Here is a 24,189-nt window from a genome sequence, read left to right on the forward strand (position 1 = left end):
CATTTTGACAAAACCTCACCGATATCCAGATTTAACGATCTGATAAACGAGATAGTCCTGGATAACCTAAGCGAGGACCACACTATGAAATCGATATTTAATGCCTGCAACGCACCCGCTATTTCTCTGCCATTGAGTGTCTTTGGTCACTTAACATCAGATGAGTCTACCCGTCTTCCCCTTATCAAATAATTTTGGAATAATTTTGTGATTCTTATAATGTGTTTGTCACATTTAAACATATTGTTTTATGTTTCTTGTACTAATGCATTAAAAAAATATTAACCAGCTGTTTAGGGTTCAATAATAACACACATGATAAATAGTCGTTTATGTATAAAATCAAAGTATACAGTATGTCATGCGGGCCGAGTCTGTGCACTGGAGATTAACTCTCCCCGCTTGTAAAGCATTGTCCCATCTCTCCTCTCGTCTTTGACTAGATCTCTCCTGATCTGTTCATCTCTTCTGACTAGATCGTTTCTCACTGGTTCTTCTTTTTTTATGGTCTGGTCGTTCCGGATGACTTCTTCCCGCCGTATTTCGCGAGATATTCTCGTGGCTCGTGACACTGTTGTCTCGTCGTGTTGTCTCACTATGACTGCGCGCGCGTCTGATGTGTTTCGTTCCCTGAAATCAGAATGATTTTTAAAAGAAGATCAATACGGCGTGCTTTAGCAGTCCCTATGCGTACTGAACATCTGGATTAAACTTTCTCTCTATTGCTTTACGTGAGAGTGCCGTCCACGCTGACCTAGTCTTAAGACACTTGCGTTATTTATTTTATGTACCACCCCAGTCAACCTGTCTGGCATGTCCTCGAAGTGGATCACGCGTGCTGAACAGCAATGAGCGTAATGAAAGAATGAAAGTAAGTGCTTTTTCAGTGACGATCGCGAACGATCTCCCACTGATGCTACACCTGTAATATCTCCTTACACTGCCAGATTAGAGTTAAAGTCAACAGTGTCTTTCCCCTTGGCGATGGAATAAGATATAATGTCTGAATATAAAAGGGAAATAAAATTCTGAATATTTTTATAGTTTGATTTCAACACAATGTTCGCATAAGGTGCTGTTAAGAAGATTGGAGTATGCATATGGCTCTCTATAGTTCTCTTCTTGAGTGAAACTTAAAGAGTAAGTTAAAAACGGTGTAATGTAAACGGTTTCTGATGACAGATGGCTCAGAAAGACCCTTACATAGAATGGCCCAGAATGAAGAAAAGGGAATGCCCACCAGAAGCCAGAAAAATGGTGGGAAGGATTAGTATATTTTTTTAAATTAATTCACTATTTCATAACTCCAATCCAATGAATTCTATTCAAGAAATCATCTTTCGTCGTCAATTAAGTATTGTGTTTCTACTACTTAGGGAATGTTGCATCTATTGTAGAAATAGACAATTACAAAAGGCTCATTCACAGGGCATACCAGATAGTTATATGTAGCAGGATGTACAGGTGTACAAAATAATCACATGAATCGGGATCTACAAGATAATCATGTATCATGTACAGGGTTAATACACAAGACGTTCCTTTTAGAAACTCAATTTACAGACGAGTTTGACAATTTGAAACGGTTTCATTAGTAAGCTTTTTTCAAAATCTTGTTTGTTCTCACCGTCCAAGAGTTACGAGTCTCTCGATATCATTTCTTCTTTCGGGCGCGCGTGGGGGCGGACTGGCCGGCGGTGATGAGGCATTCGACACCGAGGCGGGCGAGGCCGGTGATGAACCGACTGCCGAGTCACGTTTCGCTGACGACGACGACCCAGAGGTGGATCTGCGCCGCGGACGCATGGCCGGGATGTGCAGTGATGCTGTGATCACACATTCGTCCTCTGAACACGGGCCAGTCTGGAATTATATTTATTCTAATTGGGGCAATATCTTTGTTTATTCTTTTTTTACATTGTATGCCTAAATTCTAGAGTAGAATCTTAACATAAGTGACAACACTCCCTTACGAAAAAATTCAAGTGTACATATTTTTTAATTAATTAAAATCAATAGCGGATAAAAAATTTAAAAGCACTCCTAACAGAGCATAATTAAAGCGATTTTATTCCAAAAGCGGGACACGTAAAGAAATAGGACGAATCTAGAATATATAGAATACCGTGTCAAACAATTAAAATGGCGAGAGACATACCTATTTACATAGATATAAATGGACTAAATCTAATGGGTATCCAAGACAAGGCAAAAGAAACTGAGGAAGACCATGGATCCGATGGGAAGACGATCTTAAAAAGTAGCAGGTCCACATGTATATTCATAATTAGTTATTAGGTATAAGAACTTGCTTGTTTGAAATATAGGCATTCATAATAATAATTGATTTGCAAGAATATGGTACAAAAATGTTATAGTGGTACAATCTATGGTTCGCTTATTCTTTCACACATAATGGCGTGCAAATTTGTCTTAAAAGGTAGAATAGAAGTTTACATTATGAGTCATATCCTTATGGTCAATTCCGATATTATTTTATCACTACATTATTAAAATATATGTTTTAATAGAAAAGTATAGTAGGAAGGGCTTTGAATGTTTTTAGTAAATCATTATAAACCTTGATCATTTCTATATATACACTTTTGCCGTCTTATAGGTAGATTGATCCCATTACTAAAACACAATTCTGACGGAAATCAATAAGTCTGAAGGCGTAATAAGTTATCCAATTGCAATAAGTTATCCGTTGGAGCCTTGTACGGTGAGTACGATGACATCTTAGTTATTCCAATGAAATTGAAATAAAAACTGAATTTGAAATTCCTAAACGATTTGATATCTTTGATATCAAAACTCTCATTTCATTTGTAAGGACCTTATATTTATGTTTTTGAAAGAAAACATTTTTTTTAAACGGATTAAAGCTATTTGTATTATTATAAACATATAATTATTTATAATAATACATAATAAAATATTATAAGTTTATAATAATACAAATAGCTTTAATCTGTTTAAAAAATTGTTTTCTTTCAATGTGTAAAAGCTGTGTTAACCAAAGACAATTTATGTTTTTGTGTACGAATAAGTGTAATGAATGTTCATTCATTCAACTGATGTTATGACACTTCGTTGTATAAAAGGGCGATCGCGTTATCGCTTCAAAGCGATGTCTTCCAGACCACTGTGAGAAACAAAATCAAAATGAAATGTTACCTACGGATATAAAAAGAGATATACCTCATTATAATCACTGGCCGAGTCGTTGGAGTCCGGCGCTGAATCTCTTAAAGGTGGAGAACATATAACGCCACTACTCGTACACTCCTCACTGCTTCTGACCCTGTAAGGGACGAGTACATCATTTAATACTTTAGTAAATTAGGTTAGACTTAAAGTAGTGTAAATAAAGTGCGTGCGTACAAAGTACAGATGTCAGAAGTGGAACGTAAATTAATTACTTAAGCAAAAGCCCCAATAGATGTTCGTGTACCATGTATTTGTATATCTATATTCACACTGTTTACACACGGTCTGCGTGCTGACGATAATGATGAAGTAATGCAACAGAATTGCTATCTAAAGTTCTAATATGTATAAACGAATGCATCAACCAATAGCGTGTAGTTTTTCTCGATCTCCCTTTCTCACTCTCTCTCAATCGCTCTCTCCCTTGTCTCCGACGAAAACGCTGCACATCTTTGTGGCGATCCGTAAAAAAACTTATCCCCATGAAAAGAAGTTTTTAAAGAAGTGTCGCTTCAAAAAAACAGTATTTACCAACCTGTCTTGTGCCATCCTAAGTTCTTGTCCCTATGTGACATTCATAATTTTTAAAAGTTAACAATTGATTTTTTCTTATTATCCTATAACCTTGCTACATATACAAAATTAATTTAAGAAACTTAAATGATAGGTTTTAGGAAATTGCCCCCCTTCACAATCACACTGCCCCCTGTGGAGCATGGGCTATACGTTGGAAAACACAGGGCTAGATCAGAACGTTCTTAAAATCAAATATGTATGGCTGTCGTAACGATTTGTATGATTCAAAACTTGCTGATAAAAAGTGGCAGAGAGTTTCTTGCCAGTTCTTCTTGGCCGCTTTACACCCTTGACTTACGAACTGGTAGTAATTCCAATGTTAATTCAGAATCAATTTAACATCTTTTCTGTTGACGTTCATAAGTATACTTGGCTACCTATATAAAGTTAGAGTGAAAAAAAATCTTAATATATATAAATCTCCTGTCACGATGTTTGTCCGTGATGGACTCCTAAACTACTTAACCGAATTTAAATTAAATTGGCACACCGTGAGCAGTCTGGTCCAAGTTAAGAGATAGGTTAGCTTAGATCTTTAATTATAGTCGCAATTTTATTTTATTGCAAATTATTTGTCTATAATTAATTGACAGTTACAATTATCTGTTAACTCCAAAAGATACTTTTCGACTGGATTGAGTAAGTAATCAATAGATGCCACTGCTATGTTAAACCGACAAACGTGTCATATAAGCTACAATTCAATATCATGATTACCACGTGTTATTGAGGCTAAAGTATAAATTCAATTTATTTTGTAGTAAACGAAATACCGTGAAATACAATTATTTCTACTTTTTTTAATTTTTGGTGTTAGCATAGCCAACCACGTGTTACTAAGACAGAAGAGTAAATCATATTCAAATTATAGTGACGATAATACAGTGAAATTATTCTTTCGTGTCACGGTATCAAGGCTAACTAAAACCACATTAGGGAGAAACGAAGTTCGCGGGGGCAACTAGGATGTCTTATATACATATATTTTTTATGTAATAGAAATAGTTGATAGTTTGATAAATAAATAAATGCATAAATGGTAATAATGAGTTGTCTACAATAAAAACAGTACACAATAGAATTGTAAATATATACCGCGTAACAATCGTCATAGCAGAAGATAGAGAGCCAGACGACGTATCCGAGGCGGCGTCTTTTGTTCGCGTCCGTCGAACCGGGACACGATCATTGTTCCTGCAAAATGATATCAATAGATATTATTATGTCTGGTAACTCAGGATAGCTATAGCTCTGGTTAGCTCACGATGAACTCATGGTCACACTGTTGCACACGTAACCCAACTGGACACAGTATTTATCATCTTATCCAATTTTTATATGTACTAGGATGCAAACTAGTAGGAAGTTCAGCCGATGTTAAGTGATGGACAATGGGCACTTAAGAGACACAGAAGGCTCGTAAATGCAACAACTTTTAAGAATTAGTACGCTCTTTTCATAAAGTGGGAAGCTGGTGCGCGGCAGAAACTGCCTTAAAAACGTTCAGATGTAGAACGACGGACGGTGAGGTGATACGGATGGTATTTTCTATTCTGCCGGAATGTCCGAAGTTGTGTTATTCTAGCCGCATTTATATCACTGCCTTTTGAAGAATGTATTTCAGGAGTTTTAATTATTTGATACATTCGTGTGTTACGTGTGTGTTGTGTGTTGTGTGTTGGTGGACAATTATTGATACTCTAGTATAACACTCCTCTTTTCCACCGCGTCGGTGATTACCCTTATGTGTGACACGGGCGTGGTAGGTGGAGCCGAACTAATTCATTTATTCGTTATTTTCTTTACGCAAAGTAATAATCAATATAATGTTTTGAGGCTTTGGACGTTTTTTTTCCATCCTGCCGTCTATAATCTTATATGGTGCTCGCATCACGCGCTCCTATAGGTCGACATCCTTTTAATTAAATTTTAAGGTCTGTATATATCGTGATCTAAATGGAAAAAAACAGCCTGGTTAAAAGGCCGGCAACGCACTCGCGAGCCCTCTGGCATTGAGAGTGTCCATGGGCGGCGGTATCACTTAACATCAGGTGAGCCTCCTGCCCGTTTGCCCCCTATTTTATAAAAAAAAAAAAAAAATACTTGGTAAACATTATTTATCAAATAACAAGTCAGCCTGACGACTTATCATGTACTAAAACAATTGGGATCAAGAAAAAGAAAAGTTGGGAATAATAAAAATTGCTTGCTTACATATTAGAAGGCAGAGGCTGTGTGGTAGCAGTCGCAGTGGCAGCGTGCAAGAAGTGGTCTCGAGCCCACACTCGTCGCACACCACTCTCCGAATTTGCGTTGGCCTCCGCTGTTCTGTGGACATCCGCTCTTATACAATACCCATCACCATGCACATGCCAACACAGAACTTGCAACTCGCAACGCAGTTCTGCCGCAGTCGGTTGATTTACTCTAAAGGACCTTCTGTCTTCAGTGATTACGTAATTAGTTAACCTGACAACATCTTATGAATGAAGCCTTTCCAACTTATTATTTAATAATGAATCTACTTAATCTTCCTCGGATTTCTCTTACGACATCAGCCTCCTCCAAAATTGTCAACTGTATTCTGTCCTTCTTAATGGAGCTGGTACTTTTCTAAGACGTCTTCCCATCGGATCAATGGTCTTCCTCAGTTTCTTTTGCCTTGTCTTGGATACCTTTCTTATATCTTTAATATGTTTAGTTAGTTACCGATAAGTGATGATACCGGTAAATGGACCTATTATCTCTTATCGTACGCCAATCGCCATTGTAATTGCTTCACGCGGTATTCTATATTTTCTGGTTTCGTACTATTTCTTATTTTTGTTAGTATTACTCTGTCCCGTATTTAGAATTCTTATAGTGACCTTATCAATATTAATTTACTATCTAAAACAGCCAGAATTTATTGGGGACTAAATGTGAATATTATCACCAGTATATACCACCACCACACATAATGGAGCTTATTAATGCTGCTGCGGCCTGGGCACCACCTGTGTAAATCCTCTATGTACGCAAGCTGCGCAAGCTACAACGAGGCTTCGCCCAGAAAATATGTAGGTCCTACAGGACGGTTTCATTAAACTCCTCGAAGTAGGTACACTGCCCCTGGATTTAAGATTACAAGAGGAACCTACTATGTATGAAGACAGAAGGGGTTTATCTCCGAGCGGATTAGAGGATCTTAACATAAAACGAAGGTCATTTAAGGGTCTACCACACCCTGCAACAAGCCTACATTTTAAGATTAAAATTTATACCGATGGTAGCAAGACCAACTAAGGAGTGGGCGCGGCTTGTTCAAAATGGGAAAATGGAAGTGAAAAGAAAAATCAAGCTATCACGACATTGTACTGTATACCAAGTTGAACTAACAGCCATCCGCAGTGCAGTCGATGATGTCAAAACTCACGCGCGTCGCTGGAAGCCGTCACGCACGAACGCTCTCTAAATCCTCAACTACTAAAGTATAATCTAATCGAATCTCCTAAGTAATAATATTTCTTATACCGCAAAATTGCGTTAGCAGATGGCGCTGTTTTACATTTAAAATATAAAATACATTTAAATCTGAATATTAATTTAAAACATTTGTTAATATGTGTATATTTTTATAATATGATAATATAAATACTTGAATAGATACTAACTCGGCTCTCCGAAGCAATAAGGAATCTAGGTGGGCAGGCTGCGTATGCGCAAGGTGGATGTAAGCTTCGTGAAGGAGTTCAGCCGGAAGTGTCCACAGTTCTGTCTGCCGCTCAACTAGTTGTCGGACCACGTTGATCACGTCTGTTCTCTCCGCTAGCTCTTCCGCGCTGGAATATTTAATCTTATAAAAAATTGCTACTTTCAAACCTAGTTTTTTTTTGTAGAAAACAATATAAACTTAAAAAATATAAAAGGCCGGCAACGCACTTGCGAGCCCTCGGGCAATGTGTCTATGGGCGACTCTAATGTGATCGTCTTGCCCGTTTAACCCGTTATATAAAAGAACAAAATCGGTGTATTCGCACTGTAATCTTGTCTCTTTCTAGCAAATGATGATAACACTGTGCTGAAACGAAACGGATGATTACTCTATATAAACTGTACCAAATGAATGCTATCGAGAACAAAATCTGTTAGGCATAAAAATCAGGGCTAGAAAGTCAATACAATTAATTAACTAAACCAACAAAGGGCTGGAAAATGCCAAATTTAAAAACGTCCAGTTCTAATTCGCACTTGGAATGACAAAAGCTCGATGTTGAAATATGTATTGCAGTTTAAGTATTTATTTAAACAAACCAATTCACAACGTTGAGGATGAACACTACTAGATTTATTTTTCATATGGAAAGAGATTTTATAACGTGGATAAGGTGATTTTTGAACCACGATATACAAAAACCTAAAAAGTATATAGTAGTATATAGTAGTAAGTAATAAAATGATACCATTGACACAGACTGAGTCTACTATTATATATTAACTAAAATGGTAAAGAAACGTAAAAACTATAAAATCAATGGGCTGAAGACATCATAAGGGTTTCAGAATAAATGAATGGAGGAAGCAAAGAACAGATCCAAATAGAAAATTTAAGAGGAGTCCAGCAGAAAAGGAATAAATGGAAATAACTATAAGTAACTCGAGTGGCGTAACTATACCATCTGGGGCCCGTGGCAATGTCTTTTAATGGGGCCCTATGAGTAAAAATCGTCACGCTGTACTCAGTTTAATTTTAATCAACTTCGAGATTTTCAGCATACTCAATTACACGTTGTATATGTCCCACTAATACCAAAAGAACTTCTCTCTTAGGTAAGAGGAAATGGTCTGGAGCCCTCACGCTAGCCTAATGCGTATTCCATTCATCCATAGAACATAATTCATCATCATTATATTTTCGGTAAAGGAAACGTGGGGAAAACTGGATACATTTACAGTGAAAAAAAAAATTGAGCTCGCGGCCTGTTGGGCAGGGGCTAGGGGCCCGTGGCATTTCGCCAGCTCTGCCACCCTATTATTATACCACTGACTTACACCCATTTTATTTGTAAATTTTATAGTATGAAATGGACTTCACTATTAGTATATGTTGTGCGTACCTTGCGCATTCATTTGGCTTATTTTTATGTAGAATATTGGGTGCGAAGATAGTGGCAATGTTAGCAGCATCCATCTTATTCCCCGGCTGGTGATCATCAACAGAGTGTGATGCCAATTGCGACAGGAAGGAGAGCAGAGCGTTCAATGTATCCCTGTGAGCTGATGGTAATAGCTGGACTATGTACCTTAGTGCTTCCCATTGCAAAGTCCTATTGTGGATTTCTGAAAATAAAAAGTATTTTCTATGTGATGTTGTTCTCACTAAAGGCGTTGTGTGGAAAATAATAACTTGTACAGGTACCGGCAAACATCTTGAACAAATGCAGCAATGTCCTTGCCTGTGAAAAATCAATTTTTAGGTATCACTGGGAGGGGGGTGTGGGAGAGTGACGTTCGATGCCGTGATTGGTTAATCAATTGACGTTTGTGTCCCGCGCTGTGTAAGATGCGCAAACTTTCCCCCACTCCCTTGTTTAATGCTCTAGAAGTTTGCCGGTATCTGTATAAAGCATGTAACAAAATTCACAGGTCTTTACTAAAAAGTGGATAAAGAATTCTACATAAACATACATATACAAGAAACAAGTTAACAAGAAAAGATAAATTAACATTTAATATGTAGGCGAAATCCAGAAACCTAATTTCCTGCTTTATTTAGGTTTGGTAGTTTATACTTTTATTATTGACTGACTGCCAGCAACACATTTGGATCTTAATTTTGGTATAGCAAAAAAAAGATTACACAAAGCTGTTGTGTTTAACTTCTGTTGTTTTCAATAAGCCTAACAGCTTTAATATTTTTGTGTATCGTTCTTAAATCCCAATTCCAATTATGTTGGTACATTAATACCGTAATAAAAGAAGAGATAGAGAAAGTAACCTTCACTCACTCTGAGTCTGCAAGAACGCACAGTAGAGATCTCTACATAGCAATGGATCTGGAAGGTCTCTTAGGAACTCTTTAAGAAGTGTTGCCACGTCATGAGGTAGGGCATCGTCCAGAGCACATTCCTGGCCCCTCTCCCACTCTTCCCGTAGCTGAAACATCATTTACTTAATTATTAATTAATTAATGATTTAATTTTGTTATAAATTTAAAGACACATGGCCCATGGGCACATTTATTGAAACGCTTTTTGTTGTTGAAGTGTTTTTGATTATTTATTAAGATATTATTTCACTTTCTAGATAGTTTTTAATTTATGTAAATCTAGTACACAGTAAAAACCATGTACTACAACAAATCTTATTTAGGCAATTAACTTTCTCCTAAAATATTTAACAAAACCTTAAAATATTTTCTTACAATGAATGTTTAGTGACTAAATCAAACATATCTAAAATCTTTGGCATATGTTTTGATTAATTGTTGAAAATGGTTTGGCGAATTACTTAATTTAAAGACGACACCGCACTGCAATCTGCATCTGCATCTTTTTTATAAATAAATCGGAATCCATGGTGTATCTGCCACTTATTCATTTGACTAGTTAATTATTACCAACCTTGAATAACAATAAACAATAGAATCTTAAGCATAGATTGGCTAACTAGATGGCGTTTGTTCATATTAGTTCATTATTGCGGTTTAGCAGCTCATACTATATTTTATTGTTATAGGGATTTTCTATATTGAGTTTTTATTTCTTCTTTCGCGTCTTTCTTGTCCCTACCACGGTTGATTCGAAGAGATTCGAAGCCATTAATAACGAAATATATAATAACGATAACAATGATAGTAACAATTCTAATTTTAATGGAACTTTGAATAACCTAAGTAGTAATAAGGTAAGATAAAATAATTGTATTATTTGTATTCATGTCTATGATAATAAAAGCCTTTTGTTAAAGTTTATCTCATTTAACTTTATTTAACCAATTTCTGTTAAGTTGCATACAATTGATCATTTTTCGAAAAATAAGGTCATAAAGAAGTTTCACTTCTTACGTGTGTACACTGTACATGCACACTTTTTTTTAATAGTTCTTTTCTTACTAGGGTTGCCTGCAAGATACGGCTTGTAATAAGGCAGCCCGTTGCATCCTTAATGTTATATTTTTGTGTTTTAAAGTAACGAATTTTAAACATATACGTTATTACATATAATGGCGCGTGTCGTTTGTGATTGGTCAACAATATCTAATCATAGACCCGCTAGACATTGTCTCTTCCTTGTTAGCAAGATTGTTGCATTTACTTTGAATTCCCTGAATTCTTAAGAGCGTAAATTTAGCTGTCGTACGTCTTTATATTTACAATTATTTAAATTATATAGAAGAAGTACTATTTTAATTTTTAGTTGGTTGGTTTTGACTGTATTTCGTCTTTGTTTCTGATAGTCTTATGTGACTGACATCCTCGATTTTTGGGTCTAAGTCAAGCTGGTTTTCATACAATGTTTTCCCTTCCTCCAATCTAAAGTATGGACCACTAACTGGTCAGGAGGCGTTAGTGCAGTGGCAGTTAAGCCCCAGTGCCTAAAATTAAGAAGTTGTGTATTGCCGCATCGGCCGGTATCTTCGTAGTAATTTAGAGTAGATTATACCTGCTTTTGTAGTTTAATATACGGACTTTTCGCATCGCGGATTGCAGTGCGGTCACTCACTATGCGCTGGGCAGGTGCCAGGCGTAAGATGGAGTGTCTGCCCACACTGACTAGTCATCGCTTGATATTTCCATATTTCTTACATACTTGCATCGCGTTCTTGGTTTTTGAATGGCTTATGGATCCTCAATTTCTGTCACCATGAAGGTTTTTAGGTTACCTGAACTGCTAATATGAGAGATTTGAAGTCTATTTTCCGGAGAGGTGATGCAGTCGAGATTGGACATTATTTTTAAAAGATTTTGGATAGCTAGCTAAAAAGTATACTCAGCATCCCTTGGTATTGTGTAGAGATGTGCGCTCTTTGCATTTTCCACCGCATTTCCTTCAGCAGATTATTCAGATTTTCATCGGAGGCAGCATTTTCATCAACAGACGCCGAAGCGGTTAAGGCGGTCGCGGTCGAAGTTTTTCCGCAACAATTCGACTGAACAATAGGTTCTTGAAATTCTTAAAATGCCGGCAACGCAATCGCAAGCCGTCTAGCAATGTAAATCTAAACAGAATATTAACTATTTAAAATGGCGCCATCAATGGCAGAGGGCTCGCGAGTGAGTTGTCGGGCTTTTTAAGAATTCTTATGCTCTTTTCTTGCGTAAACGTAATCTAATAACTTACGTAACCAGTTTTTATATGTATGTCAAAGGTAACGATGTGTAAATAAATACATTTGTAAGTATTGAATGTTAGGAAATGAATATTATATATTTTTTATCGAAACGTCGAAAATCCCAGTTGACCCAGTTCAAAATTATTTATACACATCTCTCGTGTAGTGTTTGTAATCTAAATGAGGCAACAATCCACGCTCAGACCAATTCAATTAATATGCAATCAATTTTACATACTTTATGGCCAATTCAATAAACATATATATATGTCTGTGTATTGGCATTAAACAGAACTTATGTGTATAAAGTGTAGTATCGAAAAGAGAGTTCTAGGTCTGAAATTGAAAGATAAGAGTGAGTAAAACTAGAAGAAATAAAAGACATGACAAAACTTAGAAAAGACTGAAATGGAAATGGACAGGACACATTATTAGAAAAGACGAAGAAGAAAGATAAAAGGACGAAAAAAGCAGAATGGCTTCCTCGTTATGACAAAAAAAAATGTGTGTGTGTGTCAGCTACGACGCACGATTGGAGTTTACTCCTTACGAACGATAATTATGATATATATCGAATAGAAAAAATGGGTAAATTAACGCATCTGCTAAAATGATAAGAGAAACAAACATATATCTGTAATTATTCGGATTATTTATATTACTTCAATAAAGCGTATTACATAAAGTATGTTACAAAACAATATAAATAACAATAATAATTGTGTTCAATTTATACAAATCCAATTTTAGAGAGAGAATGAGTTCAATCCTACATATATATATGTTTGTCTCTTTCTACATAACGCCTCAACTTTTCGTGTTACACTTGATTTTACTCCTCATAAATTTCCGTACCGGGCCTTATAACTCAAATCGTTTCTTAAGGAGTAAACTCCAAAAATCGAGGAAGAAAAGAAAATATAAGAAGATGATATAAGTAAAGAGAGAAAATAATCGGCTTGCTGATTAATATAAACACTATAGAATTTTCTTGATTTTTATACAGAACTGTACAGAAGTTTGGCTACCTGATATTAAGTGAGGGCCTATTGGAGGGCATGCCTATCCAGAAGATGCATTTCATGGAAGGAAATCACGGATTAACGTTAAGGAGTGGACGGATATTACATATGCCACAGGACAAGTTACGATTTTTAAGACTGACGGCCAACCATTCAACACCTCAGTTCACTGGAAATAATCCAGATTTGTTTTATATCAGGTTCATTTTTCCTACATTACTCGAAGGGTCCTATCAGGAATTGATCACTTTTAAAATTGTATCCATAGAAAAGAGGTTGGACTTGTTGTATAAATAATAATTATCAAAAGCCCATTTTACATTTGTCCCCCAAGTGGGGCAGAGCATCCAGCAGTGAAAGCCAACCGGCGGATCTCTCAATTTCACTCCACGTCATTCCAGCTTCGTTCGCCTTTCTACGTTTGTTTTGCTATCGATATGGATAGTATATAGCCCGTTATAATTACGTCTTGACGGTCGAGAAGAAAAATTAGATTCTACATGTAATGTTTTCATAATATTATTAAAGATTTAACATACAATGCGTTTTTTCTATAAATCTGGCCCTCCACTAGAATTTCCTAAACTTTGTGACCTTAATTAACCAAGACCAATTGTGAATATTATAACATCCTTAGTTTTACAGTGAGTGTTTGTGTATTCTGAACTATTTCAAGGCTCCCCATACTAATTCCTTCTTCGTACGACGGACAATTGTATACCTTTCTTTTCGTTAAGAAAATTTAATATGTGGTACGTATTCAGGGTTTATTATTTAAAGTTATACTTAAGTTAACGGTCACCGAATTGTCCCTTGTGGTACATACCGCAAATTGTAGATGTCGCTACTACAATATAAGATTATATATTTCCAATCAACCTATTTTCTGTCGTAGTAACGGCCTTCAAATGTTACAACAATGTTGAACAGTTGCGTTAATTGGTGTTTTGGTTAGTGTTTGACGTTAAATTTGGTTAAATTTAGTTTTGTTTGCTTTGAGAGTTGCACGTTCATGTTTCGCAATTAACTAATCAACATTGTTGGATTTTATAATTGTGACATCAAATACAATGTTATTAAAAGGGAAGCACAAGTCTTAGTTGTTAAAACAAGATGTATGTACTTACATTATTATTTTGGTTCATCGCATCACGTCAAAGACATTAAAGTAACTCAAACTCAATATGTAGGTATATACACTTATAAATGTTAACAGAAAATATGTGAAATTGTTTGTAGATTTGCATTTACTACCAGTTCGCAAGACGAGGGCGTAAATCGGGCCAGAAGAACTGGCAAGAAACTCTCCGCCACTCTTTTTATTCGCCAAGTTTTGAGTCATACGAATCGTTTGTAAAGCCGAAGATTAGGATCATTTAAATAATCGTCAAATTTATAAAAATCTTTATTGAATCATTTATGTTTAACGAGAATTTTGAATGTATTCAGTGATAATTCTCTAATGTCGTTTGTTGTAAAAACGAATACAATTTCCATATAAGGAGTGGTTTATCTTCTGGAGCCTGGTTGGTCGTACACTCAATTTAGTTCTGTTTCGAGTATTATATTGCTGAACCTCACTATTTGTTTTAAAATCGCTTATATTTTTTTACATACAACAATTCTTCAAGAATGTATTGACCAGATAGTGTAATAATATTTAATTCCTGGAACTTATTCCGTACCGACTCCCTTGGGGTAACACAACAGATACCCCGAACAGCCCGCTTCTACAGCACAAATATGGATTGAGCCTTTGCAGCATCGCCCCACAGTAGAATACCGTACGACATAACACGGCTATCATACACAATTTTAGTCTTGTCCATATTAGTTAAATGTCGGAATTTCTTTACTGCATATGCTGCAGAGCTCAGCCTATTCCAAAGAGTGTCTATCATCTATAGGTGTGGGCCCCAATCGAGTTTACTATCTATTGCCTAGGTAAAGGAAATTTCGTTAAAGTTATAAAGGGTTGTTTATCTGTGATTTTTATAAAAAAAATATATTTATTTCGGCAAATTGGGATTTCATACTTCGTCTCCTTGTAGCTCTATACATTTCGTCCATCGTAAGTTTGAAATAATAGGATTTCTGAAGGGTCTCAATAGTTATACCTTCCAAGGATTAGATCCTATTGCCCATAATATGAGGTTTCAGTGCTGACGTCTTTTCGACCCTAACCTCTTTAGCAAATTTACACAGTTAACCACATTTTAACCATTGAAACTAATAGTTCAGTTCAGTAGTTTGTGATGCTTTTTTTACGCAAAAGTAATTATTTTATTAATATTAATAATTATTTTATTTTTATTACTATTAACGTTGTCATTAAAATGACGATGATTGTCTGATAAAAGTAAATGGTGTAGTTTGTCCAAATTTTTTCAACTTATTTATTAAAAAAATATACTCACTGAATTATCAAACAGCTGTACTTTCAACTTACTTGTCTCACTCTCTTCTTTGAAGCGGAGACCCGGAAGAGGCCCATGGTATGAAGACCATGTCGGCGAAGGTGAGCCAAGCAGGCGGAGACTAGTGCTGGAACTCTGGGTCTGCCTCCACCTGCCTCTTCTAGACCTGCCCAGCCCCAATCCCCCGAATCACAGGATTCACTCTGAAATTTTTTTCACTTTACCTTAGTTTTCTTCCGAAAGGACAAGATGTATTGTTAAATAAACCCGTTTAATTAACAAATTGAGTAAAAAAATCGAATAAAAAAACAGAAAATTTTGAAGATTTATATATTAATATATCAGTAACATTACGATAACGTATTATATATATTAGTACATGTTTGACATTCACGCGTGGCAGGAACTTTACAAGGCTTTCGTGTGGACACAGGTCCAAAAAAAATACAATTCTAGACTAATTATATAGTATTTAGTGGCAGTTCGTAATACCGCCTTAGGCAATCCACTGCCAATGTAGGTCTATAAAACGCATACATTTATTATAGAACATTTCACAAACGTTATCATCTGATATTAAGTACCCATGGATAAGTACCCTCTCAATCCCAGCTTTTGCATAACAATGCGGGGCAACCACCTGAAAAACCCTAAGACCTATGTCGAGGTGATACGGGTGGAATCTCGTATTCTGCCTCGACGTCCGATGATGAAACTTTTATGGCTTTGAAGGCATTTTATTTTTCGCTGAGATCCGCTTCTTTCATAGACAAAATTGACTAACTAATGCAGAAATCTGAAGATCCAAGCGCACAGATGGTGGGTAGTGACTCCTCTTTTGAATTACTCTGTCTAGTGATGGAAACTGCTGAATACAGGTCAGCAGGTATTAAAGGTCCTTTCGTGCTTTTTAAATTAATATAGGAAAGAACCAATGACAAGCAAAGATGGGATGGGCTTTGGTCTCACCTTCTTCGGACGAGCAAAAACGCGGAAAATATTAAACGAAAGAAAGAAAGAAAAACTAAATTATACACAATATACAGGACATATATAACGGCTTTATAAAAGTCTTTCCTCCAAATTCGATTTTGTTCCCTTTGTAGGAGACTCTTATGCCGTGGGGTTCAAGTTAGCTTCAAGCGCTTATTAAAGACTTAAGTTGACGCCTGGTAGATAGTACTGGTGACTCCAGAGCTGGTGGTTTCCTCGCTCAACGAATAAGTATCGTAAAACAGGGAGGAAATTCTGCCAGCATTAAAGGTACACAGGGACCTTTTTAAATTTGTTTTAATATTATTTTTATTATGTAGGTTAAGAAAATTGTAAATATTGTATCTTTGATCGTTATGAGTAGGTTTTATAAATAAAAATGAATCACAAACATTGATTTGTAAACGAACGTAAAAAACTTACCAACAATACATTTTTTCTTTGGTTAAATAGGTATTTTTTATCTGTGATGATTCTGTTTCTATATAAATTACCACTTGTACGAGTTGTTTCAATAGAAATGATGTTTCAATGCATCATCAACAGGCACATAATGAAAGCCTAAACGGAACTAACATGGCTATTTCGAAAGACCTAACACCATCGTAATTTATATTTTAAATAACATAGTTTTGCTTTGACATTGTCTCCCCATCGAAGTGAGGGCTCCACACCGTAGTTATACAGATAGCCATACAGTCTTTCTTAATAATCATCATCATTATCATCTTTTATTAACTACGATTTAACGGTGTCTTGGATGTTTTTCTTCTTTATAAATTGTAATGAAAGATCTCACTCTTCTAGAGCATTTACCATGAAGAGTGTTCGGAGGAGTTATTCGACGTTTAGGCAGAATATGAACCACCACCCGTATCAGCTCGACCTCCGTCGTTCCACAGGTTTTGGCGGAACTCTCGGTATAGTATAAATAAATTATGATCCATCCTATAGGAAAGGAGGTGACCAGCCTCCTGTTCCTGACACCGTCAACTTTTTGAGTCTAAGGCAAGCCAGTTTCACGATATTTTCACGTACGAGCGTATCTTAATTGCCCACATAGACAGATAGTCCATTGGTGCAAAGAAGGTGATCGAACCTACGACCTCACGGATGAGAGTCGCACGCTGAAGCCACTAGGCCAACACATCTCTCAAGACAGGTACATATGCAACTCTGAATCACCTGTCTTGTCTGAAACATAGAAACCAGCTCATTATATACATAGAAAAACGTTCACCCGTTGGTAACGAATTGCTCTATTTCTGTACATAGCGTCATAGTATAAAATTATCATGGCCTTTTATTAAGGCCAGGTAACCAGATACGTGACGTCACGATGACGTCACGTGACGTCAATTTTAGCCTATTCCATTATGTCTTAATTACACTAGCGGGCAATGAATTTAGGCGAGTTTTTTAATTGGATTTACATTTTATAAACATTAAAAGGCCGGCAACGCACTCGCGAGCCCTCTGGCATTGAGAGTATCACTTAACATCAGGTGAGCCTCCTGCCCGTTTGCCCCCTGTTTTATACTTAAAAAAAAAAGATTATTTGATCACTTAACCATGCAACATACGTATAATTTATATTTACATAACCTACAAAGAAATAATAGTAACAATTATTTATGTTTATTTAACCAAATACTTAAAAAAAACCAAGCAAATACAGATTAGGTATCAGGTAGGAACCTAACAACGCTTTAATATTTAATAATAATATTTTTATATTTGCGTGTGTGTTCGAGTTATTTGTAGTTCCTTCGTATTATTTTAGATTATTTTCTCTTTTGTGTTGTAACTGTTAATTAATATCTTAAACCGTTTGACAGTCCGTTAATAACAAGAACAATTAGATTCAATTTTTACACTGCCAGTGACCTAATTTCTATTTATTATAATGTAGGTTAAGAAATAAATACTGTACGTATAGATTTGTGTGTTGGAAATAAATATTACGTTACCTAGTTATTGATTTATGATTGTTGTTAATAAGGCTAATTCAAGATTTAACTTGGCGCCTGGTAGATAATATCGGTGACCACGGAGCTGGTGTATTCCTCGCTCAACGAATAAGTATCACAATACAGCGAGCGTTAATGATACACTTCCACAGGTACCACAGTTTTTAAATTTGTTGAAACTTTCTATTTATTAATTTTTAACAGTAATTATATATATATTGATTATTGAAATATCTACAGAATTATAGTAAACAGTTTCGTTTTGTGTTGATGCCTATAATTTTTCAATCACAAAGCCTTTCGTCCTTGACAAAGGGTTTCTTGCACTTTCATTTACGCCGTTAGCTATTGCTCAGGTACACTCTCTTTCTTCAGTCGGTAGCTCATGTCTGAGCGTTGTGGTTAGCAAGGAAACATCTGAGTGGATCATCTGCTTGCTTCGGTTTCTGTCCAGCATTTCTCAAGATTGGAAATCGGGCTTTATTATTATTATTGGAGAGGTGGAGGGAATGGCGAACGACAGAATCCCATCGTTTTTGCTGAGCTCACAACCTGGTGGCAAGAGAAGTGGTAGAGCGAGGCTGCGTTGGTGGGATGCAGTTGTCAAGGACCCCGAAACAATAGGAGTTCGAAGTGGAGTGCGATTGAGATAACGAAATAGACATGCAGAGGCTAAGGCCCACAGGGGATGTATAGCCATTTATGATGATGATGATGATGACTATAATTGTTATTATTGTACTATATGGAAGCATTCAAGTATTACGTCACGCAATATTTGTAGATTCTTGACCCTTAATTCTTACCTTTTACTATTGTATCCAATAGTAAAAGGTTTCGTGACCACCCCCAGTGACTCTTTATACCTCAAAATTACCATTATGGGGTATAAAGTACTGGAAAGTGGAAAATAATATTAACAATAACGCGTAATTCAATCCCCGCCCCGCATCGTAACGTTTTACAAGTGGACCCCCCCCCCCAAATTCGTTACGTAATACTTGAGCGATCCCTATGACTTACAATCAAATTCAATATATGTTTATTACAAGCTGGTTTGATTGTACGCTTAAACATTACATATTAAACGCATCATTACTCATTTTCAAATCAAGAGCGTAAAACGAGAACGGGCAGGAAAATGTCCGCGAAAATGTTTTGATTTTATCATTAACAAATTGTGTCACGTACATAACATTTGTCCGTGAGTGTAACTGGAACAGCTGGACAGCTGGGTGCATTTTGATAGCTTTTTTATGGACTTCCGTAGAGCGTTTCGTTATAACAAAAGTTTATGCAAACAATTCATCTTTCATCAATAGTATATTTTAGTAGCGAATGTTATAAGCCATTTGAATTTCCAAGTCACCTAATAAAATATGATACGTTATATTTTTTATAGTATGCCTACGCCCAAAAAGGGCAGTCATCGCAGACCATGGACACCTAGTTTAGTGGGTGCGTTGCCTGCCTTTGAGGAAGGAGTATACTCATTCTTTAAACAACCTTCACATTTCACTAAATGTGGAATCGACTCCCGGTGGAGTTCGCAAAAGATAATGTCTTGTAAAGCGGACTGTGGAAGATTTCCAGCCGTTAAGTTGATGCTGATGAAATGTTGACTTAGTACCGCTCGTACGAGGCTCAAAGGAGGAAGACCAACCCAAATAGCTTTTCACAACACTACAGGTACACTCTCCGTAGCATAGACACGCAATGTCTCTACGTAAAGATCGCCGATCAGTAATTCGTAGAAGACTGACAATTCGACAAGCATGTCGCTGAATTTCTTGAGGTATTGACGAATTTTATATTTACACGCCCAGGTCGAAGGCAGTCCTTCTATGGGAATGTTTGTCCCAAATAACTTATTAGAAGACCCGAGAGACGTTATCCTACTTGAAAATCTTAAACTCAAACGATAAATAATTCAGACGGCTTGGACTAGGAATCGAAACCAGATCGTTTAGTTACTAGTACTACGCGACTAGTATAGGTACTAGTATTGTTTAGCATATATAGATATGTAACCTAGATACCTCCTGCTGCGCCAACTGCCGGGCTGATTTGTTGACATAACTGATTCAATCAAATCGGCCCAGCCGTTTAATAGGAGTTCAGTGACATACACACGTGTTCTTTAAGCGCTTTATAATAAGCATAAGTCTGTTAGTTTAAACGAGATAATTAAAACTGCTGGAGCCCACGAACATAGGCTCCACCAGCTCGTGAATGTCGAGAATATTCAACTTGACAACACGAGCCTAGTACTCTCACTGAACTGACTGAAAAGGACAAAAACCACCAAAGAAATTCAGCATTAAATATTTTATGTAGATAAATACTTGATAGATGAAACAAGGAATCTTATTTAATTCCAGCATAAGCCCCTCCTAGCGCCATCCATTCCTCGACTTCCTCTCAAGTAACTCTCACTTTTGTCTTTTTATACAATACAAGGCAAACTGGCAGGAGGCTTACCTGGTGGTAAGTGATACAGCCGCCCATGAACTCTATTACTTGTGAGTGCTTACCGGTGTTTTAAAAATTAGTGCGCTCTTGTGAATTTCATCTTAGACACCTTGGACCAGTGCTTCCCAAACTATTTTGTACCACCCTTAGCCTTCCCAAGATTCTTAAGACCCCCCTCCCTATGAAAGATACATAACTTTTAATATCTAAAAATGAATTTCAAAGAAATTGTTAACAAAACACATTCAGTAAATTGTAAAATATAATGAAAAATTTACAAATAATTTAAGAAATTATACATTTTCGAAAAGTCTAACCTAATCAAATTATTTATTGATTAGGATAATGAGTAACAAGAAAAAAAATGTATATAATAATAATTGGTTATGATAATTGTATTATATATAATAATTTTAAAGTATAAATCTGTACTGTATATTCAAGATTTGTAAAGATTGTAAATAAACAGTATTCTCCATGTGAAATAGGACGCAAAAAATTATGTATTATTAACTATTGTAAGGTATAACTAACCTAAAGTCAGACCAACACCAATTACAGAGGGAACAGGTATAAATACCGGCGGGTAAGTTTAAAAAAATCTTACCTTAGGGGCTGTGTATAGTAAGGTATCCTTGTGTAATTATTTCTAAACTATTTTGATTTCTAAACCGAAAAGCCGCTTGTGGTGTAACCTGGACTCCCAGGTTAAGACAAGGAACGAAGTACAATGTATGTTTTGGCATGATTACACTATTCCTTTAATATTATTTTCAATCTGCTTTCTGTCTAGACATTTTTGCCATGGTCTTTAATTTTCTAGACTAGGATTAGATTATAATTTTTACCGGTACTCCAAAAAGTAGGTACTAAAAATACACGTGATTTTTAGTGGGGGGTAGGAAGAGGGTAATCTTAAACCTCACCACGTATCACCACGGGGATGGGAGGGATTAATTAATGTTAAAAAAATCATCACGTTATTAATGGACAGCCCCTTAGACAATTGACAAAAGGATATTGACCTGTTCGACTCGAGTGTGGTGTGGACAAGAAGAGCTCTGTCATCAGAGTTCCTCAGTATCATAAATAGTGTATCATCAAGTTTTATACGTGTATAACCCTAAGTGTTCTTCAACTTATTTTTAGTTACTTTATTGTTTTTTTAAAGATCTCACGGGGGGGCAATTTGATTGTTAAGGGGGGAGATCGAAATCAGCTGGATGTAGCACAACGTGGAGACTTGACACTGAAGCTAACCAAATAGGAACCCAATATATAATCTCTGTGCAGCAAGAATCAAGCGCAAGGATCTCACTAGATGAATATTAAAAAATATTTTTTTTCAGTGTTCCGTTATGTTTAGAAAATTTACATTTTGCATCACTATCAATTTCCCAGTGATTTATTCCTGAAACCTACCATTTCTTAACTGAACAATTTCACAATAGAACAACAACTGAACATAAATTATGTATAATAGGAATAATAGGTAGGCTGAGGTGGGGCACGATACAAAAAAGGTCGGGAAACAATGATATAGATAGTTGTATTCAAATGATTTTATTGTTCCCAAAACATTTAATTATTAAGGGTCTGTTTGACAATGTATGAATAAAGTACCAAATAGCTATGCAACACATAAATTATTTGAAAGATAAAAAACTTCGCTCGGACTATAACTTTTGATTGACTTTATGTGACGAATAGCGCTAACTGACAGCCGTCAAACGTAACAATAGTGTTTATCCTACCAATAAGTAATAAATAGGTCATTTGGAACTTATGTAGAACTTATCCGTACATTGTGAAACACTTTCTAATTAATTATATGTAATGATTAGTTTAATGACGTAAAAAGAACGTTATATTTAGTAAATTATAAGTTGTAAATCTTTGTCAATAAATATATTTTTTATTATTGTTATTTATTTGAGGTCTCTATACGGCCTTATATTACTCAATATCTATTGGACCCAAATTTACGTAAGGCAAATAAAAATGTCATATAGGTTTTATAACAAATGTCTTTCCATCCATCACCAAACACTAAACAGATATATTGGCTTATGTCATGTTATACGACGCCCACTGATCGTCTGTGATCGTGTCTGCCATCTCCAATACGTCTTTATGGATTGTTGATTGGTCTATTTATGTCTCAAGTGCAAACGTTTCCCTGACCGTGTGTTTAGCCACTTGCTGTTTACGCACGGAACATTTAAAATTAGATTCGAATTTTGAAATAGGTAAAATAGCGCCGAGAGACTTACTTTAAAAGGTGTTCTAAATTTAAAACATATACGAACTTTGTTTCGTCTGAATATTATTTTTAGTTAGACTACCTTTTCAGTAGCTACGAACTTAGTATTGTCTTTTGTTAACATAGCTTTTACACATTAAGAAAACACTTTTAAACCGAATTGAAGCTATGTATTATTATGATAAAACCCGTCATCTTTTAGTCGATATCAACTCCGGGGAAATAAATACAAATAACACAACTTTCTCTACAGCTGTGATACTTTTAACATTCAACACCTTTTGTCTTCAGTCACCGTGACCAGGCACGCTGTAAAGCCCGCGAAACGTCAGAAATTTTTAAATTTAAAATTATGTAAATAATTATAAGTTTATAATAATAATACATAGCTTCAATCCGGTTAAAAAGTGTTTTCTTAAGATACAAACTTATAAAACATTTTGCTACCCCATAGAGATAGGCTTGTCTGGAACAAAAAGCTAAGTACTAAATAAACTACAGTTTTTTTTTCCATAAAAACCTTCGTATAAGGAATAAATAAAAAATATTCAAATCAGTCCAACTTACCATTTACCAAAATCGTATTTATTTTTGTATATATTTGTTGGTACGACACAGCCATAAACTAAAATATTTAAAATTGTACGAATTCTCCTTACCACGAGTTGTACTAACAAACATCAATAACAATCACATTAATTAAACAGATTTTAAATATTACCAAGATATTTTTTAATTCGTAGAAAATCTTTCAAACAGTATATATGTTTAATTTAGTCTTTGGATATTTTAAATACACAAATGTATATAAACTTCCAGTAGTATCTAATTTAATGGTAACCGTAACATATCTGAGGTCGTAGGATTGAACCCCGGCTTGTCACCAATCGACTTTGTATGTGCGTTTTTAACAATCGCTCGTACGTTGAAGTAAGCCATCGTTCCTTATG

At 35.8% G+C, this 24,189-nt stretch overlaps 1 protein-coding gene across 5 annotated transcripts in view; it reads right to left on the minus strand.

Annotated features, from left to right (window-relative positions):
- Nucleotides 1-276: 276 nt before the first annotated feature.
- Nucleotides 277-24,189, minus strand: part of LOC123717766 (rho GTPase-activating protein 6-like) — a 107,031-nt gene continuing 83,118 nt past the window's right edge. For 3 of the 5 annotated variants that reach the window (XM_045673940.1, XM_045673941.1, XM_045673942.1), the window contains 9 exons: nucleotides 15,574-15,744; nucleotides 9,777-9,924; nucleotides 8,886-9,108; nucleotides 7,443-7,610; nucleotides 6,004-6,117; nucleotides 4,885-4,983; nucleotides 3,205-3,307; nucleotides 1,628-1,863; nucleotides 299-630 (listed from right to left, as the gene is read on the minus strand). In XM_045673940.1, coding sequence (XP_045529896.1) covers nucleotides 360-630; nucleotides 1,628-1,863; nucleotides 3,205-3,307; nucleotides 4,885-4,983; nucleotides 6,004-6,117; nucleotides 7,443-7,610; nucleotides 8,886-9,108; nucleotides 9,777-9,924; nucleotides 15,574-15,744 — 1,533 coding nt within the window. In that variant the 3' untranslated portion in view covers nucleotides 299-359. Of the gene's footprint in view, nucleotides 631-1,627; nucleotides 1,864-3,204; nucleotides 3,308-4,884; nucleotides 4,984-6,003; nucleotides 6,118-7,442; nucleotides 7,611-8,885; nucleotides 9,109-9,776; nucleotides 9,925-15,573; nucleotides 15,745-24,189 lie in introns of all 5 variants that reach the window. The other 2 variants (XM_045673938.1, XM_045673939.1) reach the window with 2 other exon arrangements.

The sequence above is a fragment of the Pieris brassicae genome, chromosome 13 (assembly GCF_905147105.1).
Source record: "Pieris brassicae chromosome 13, ilPieBrab1.1, whole genome shotgun sequence".
Taxonomy (NCBI): domain Eukaryota; kingdom Metazoa; phylum Arthropoda; class Insecta; order Lepidoptera; family Pieridae; genus Pieris; species Pieris brassicae.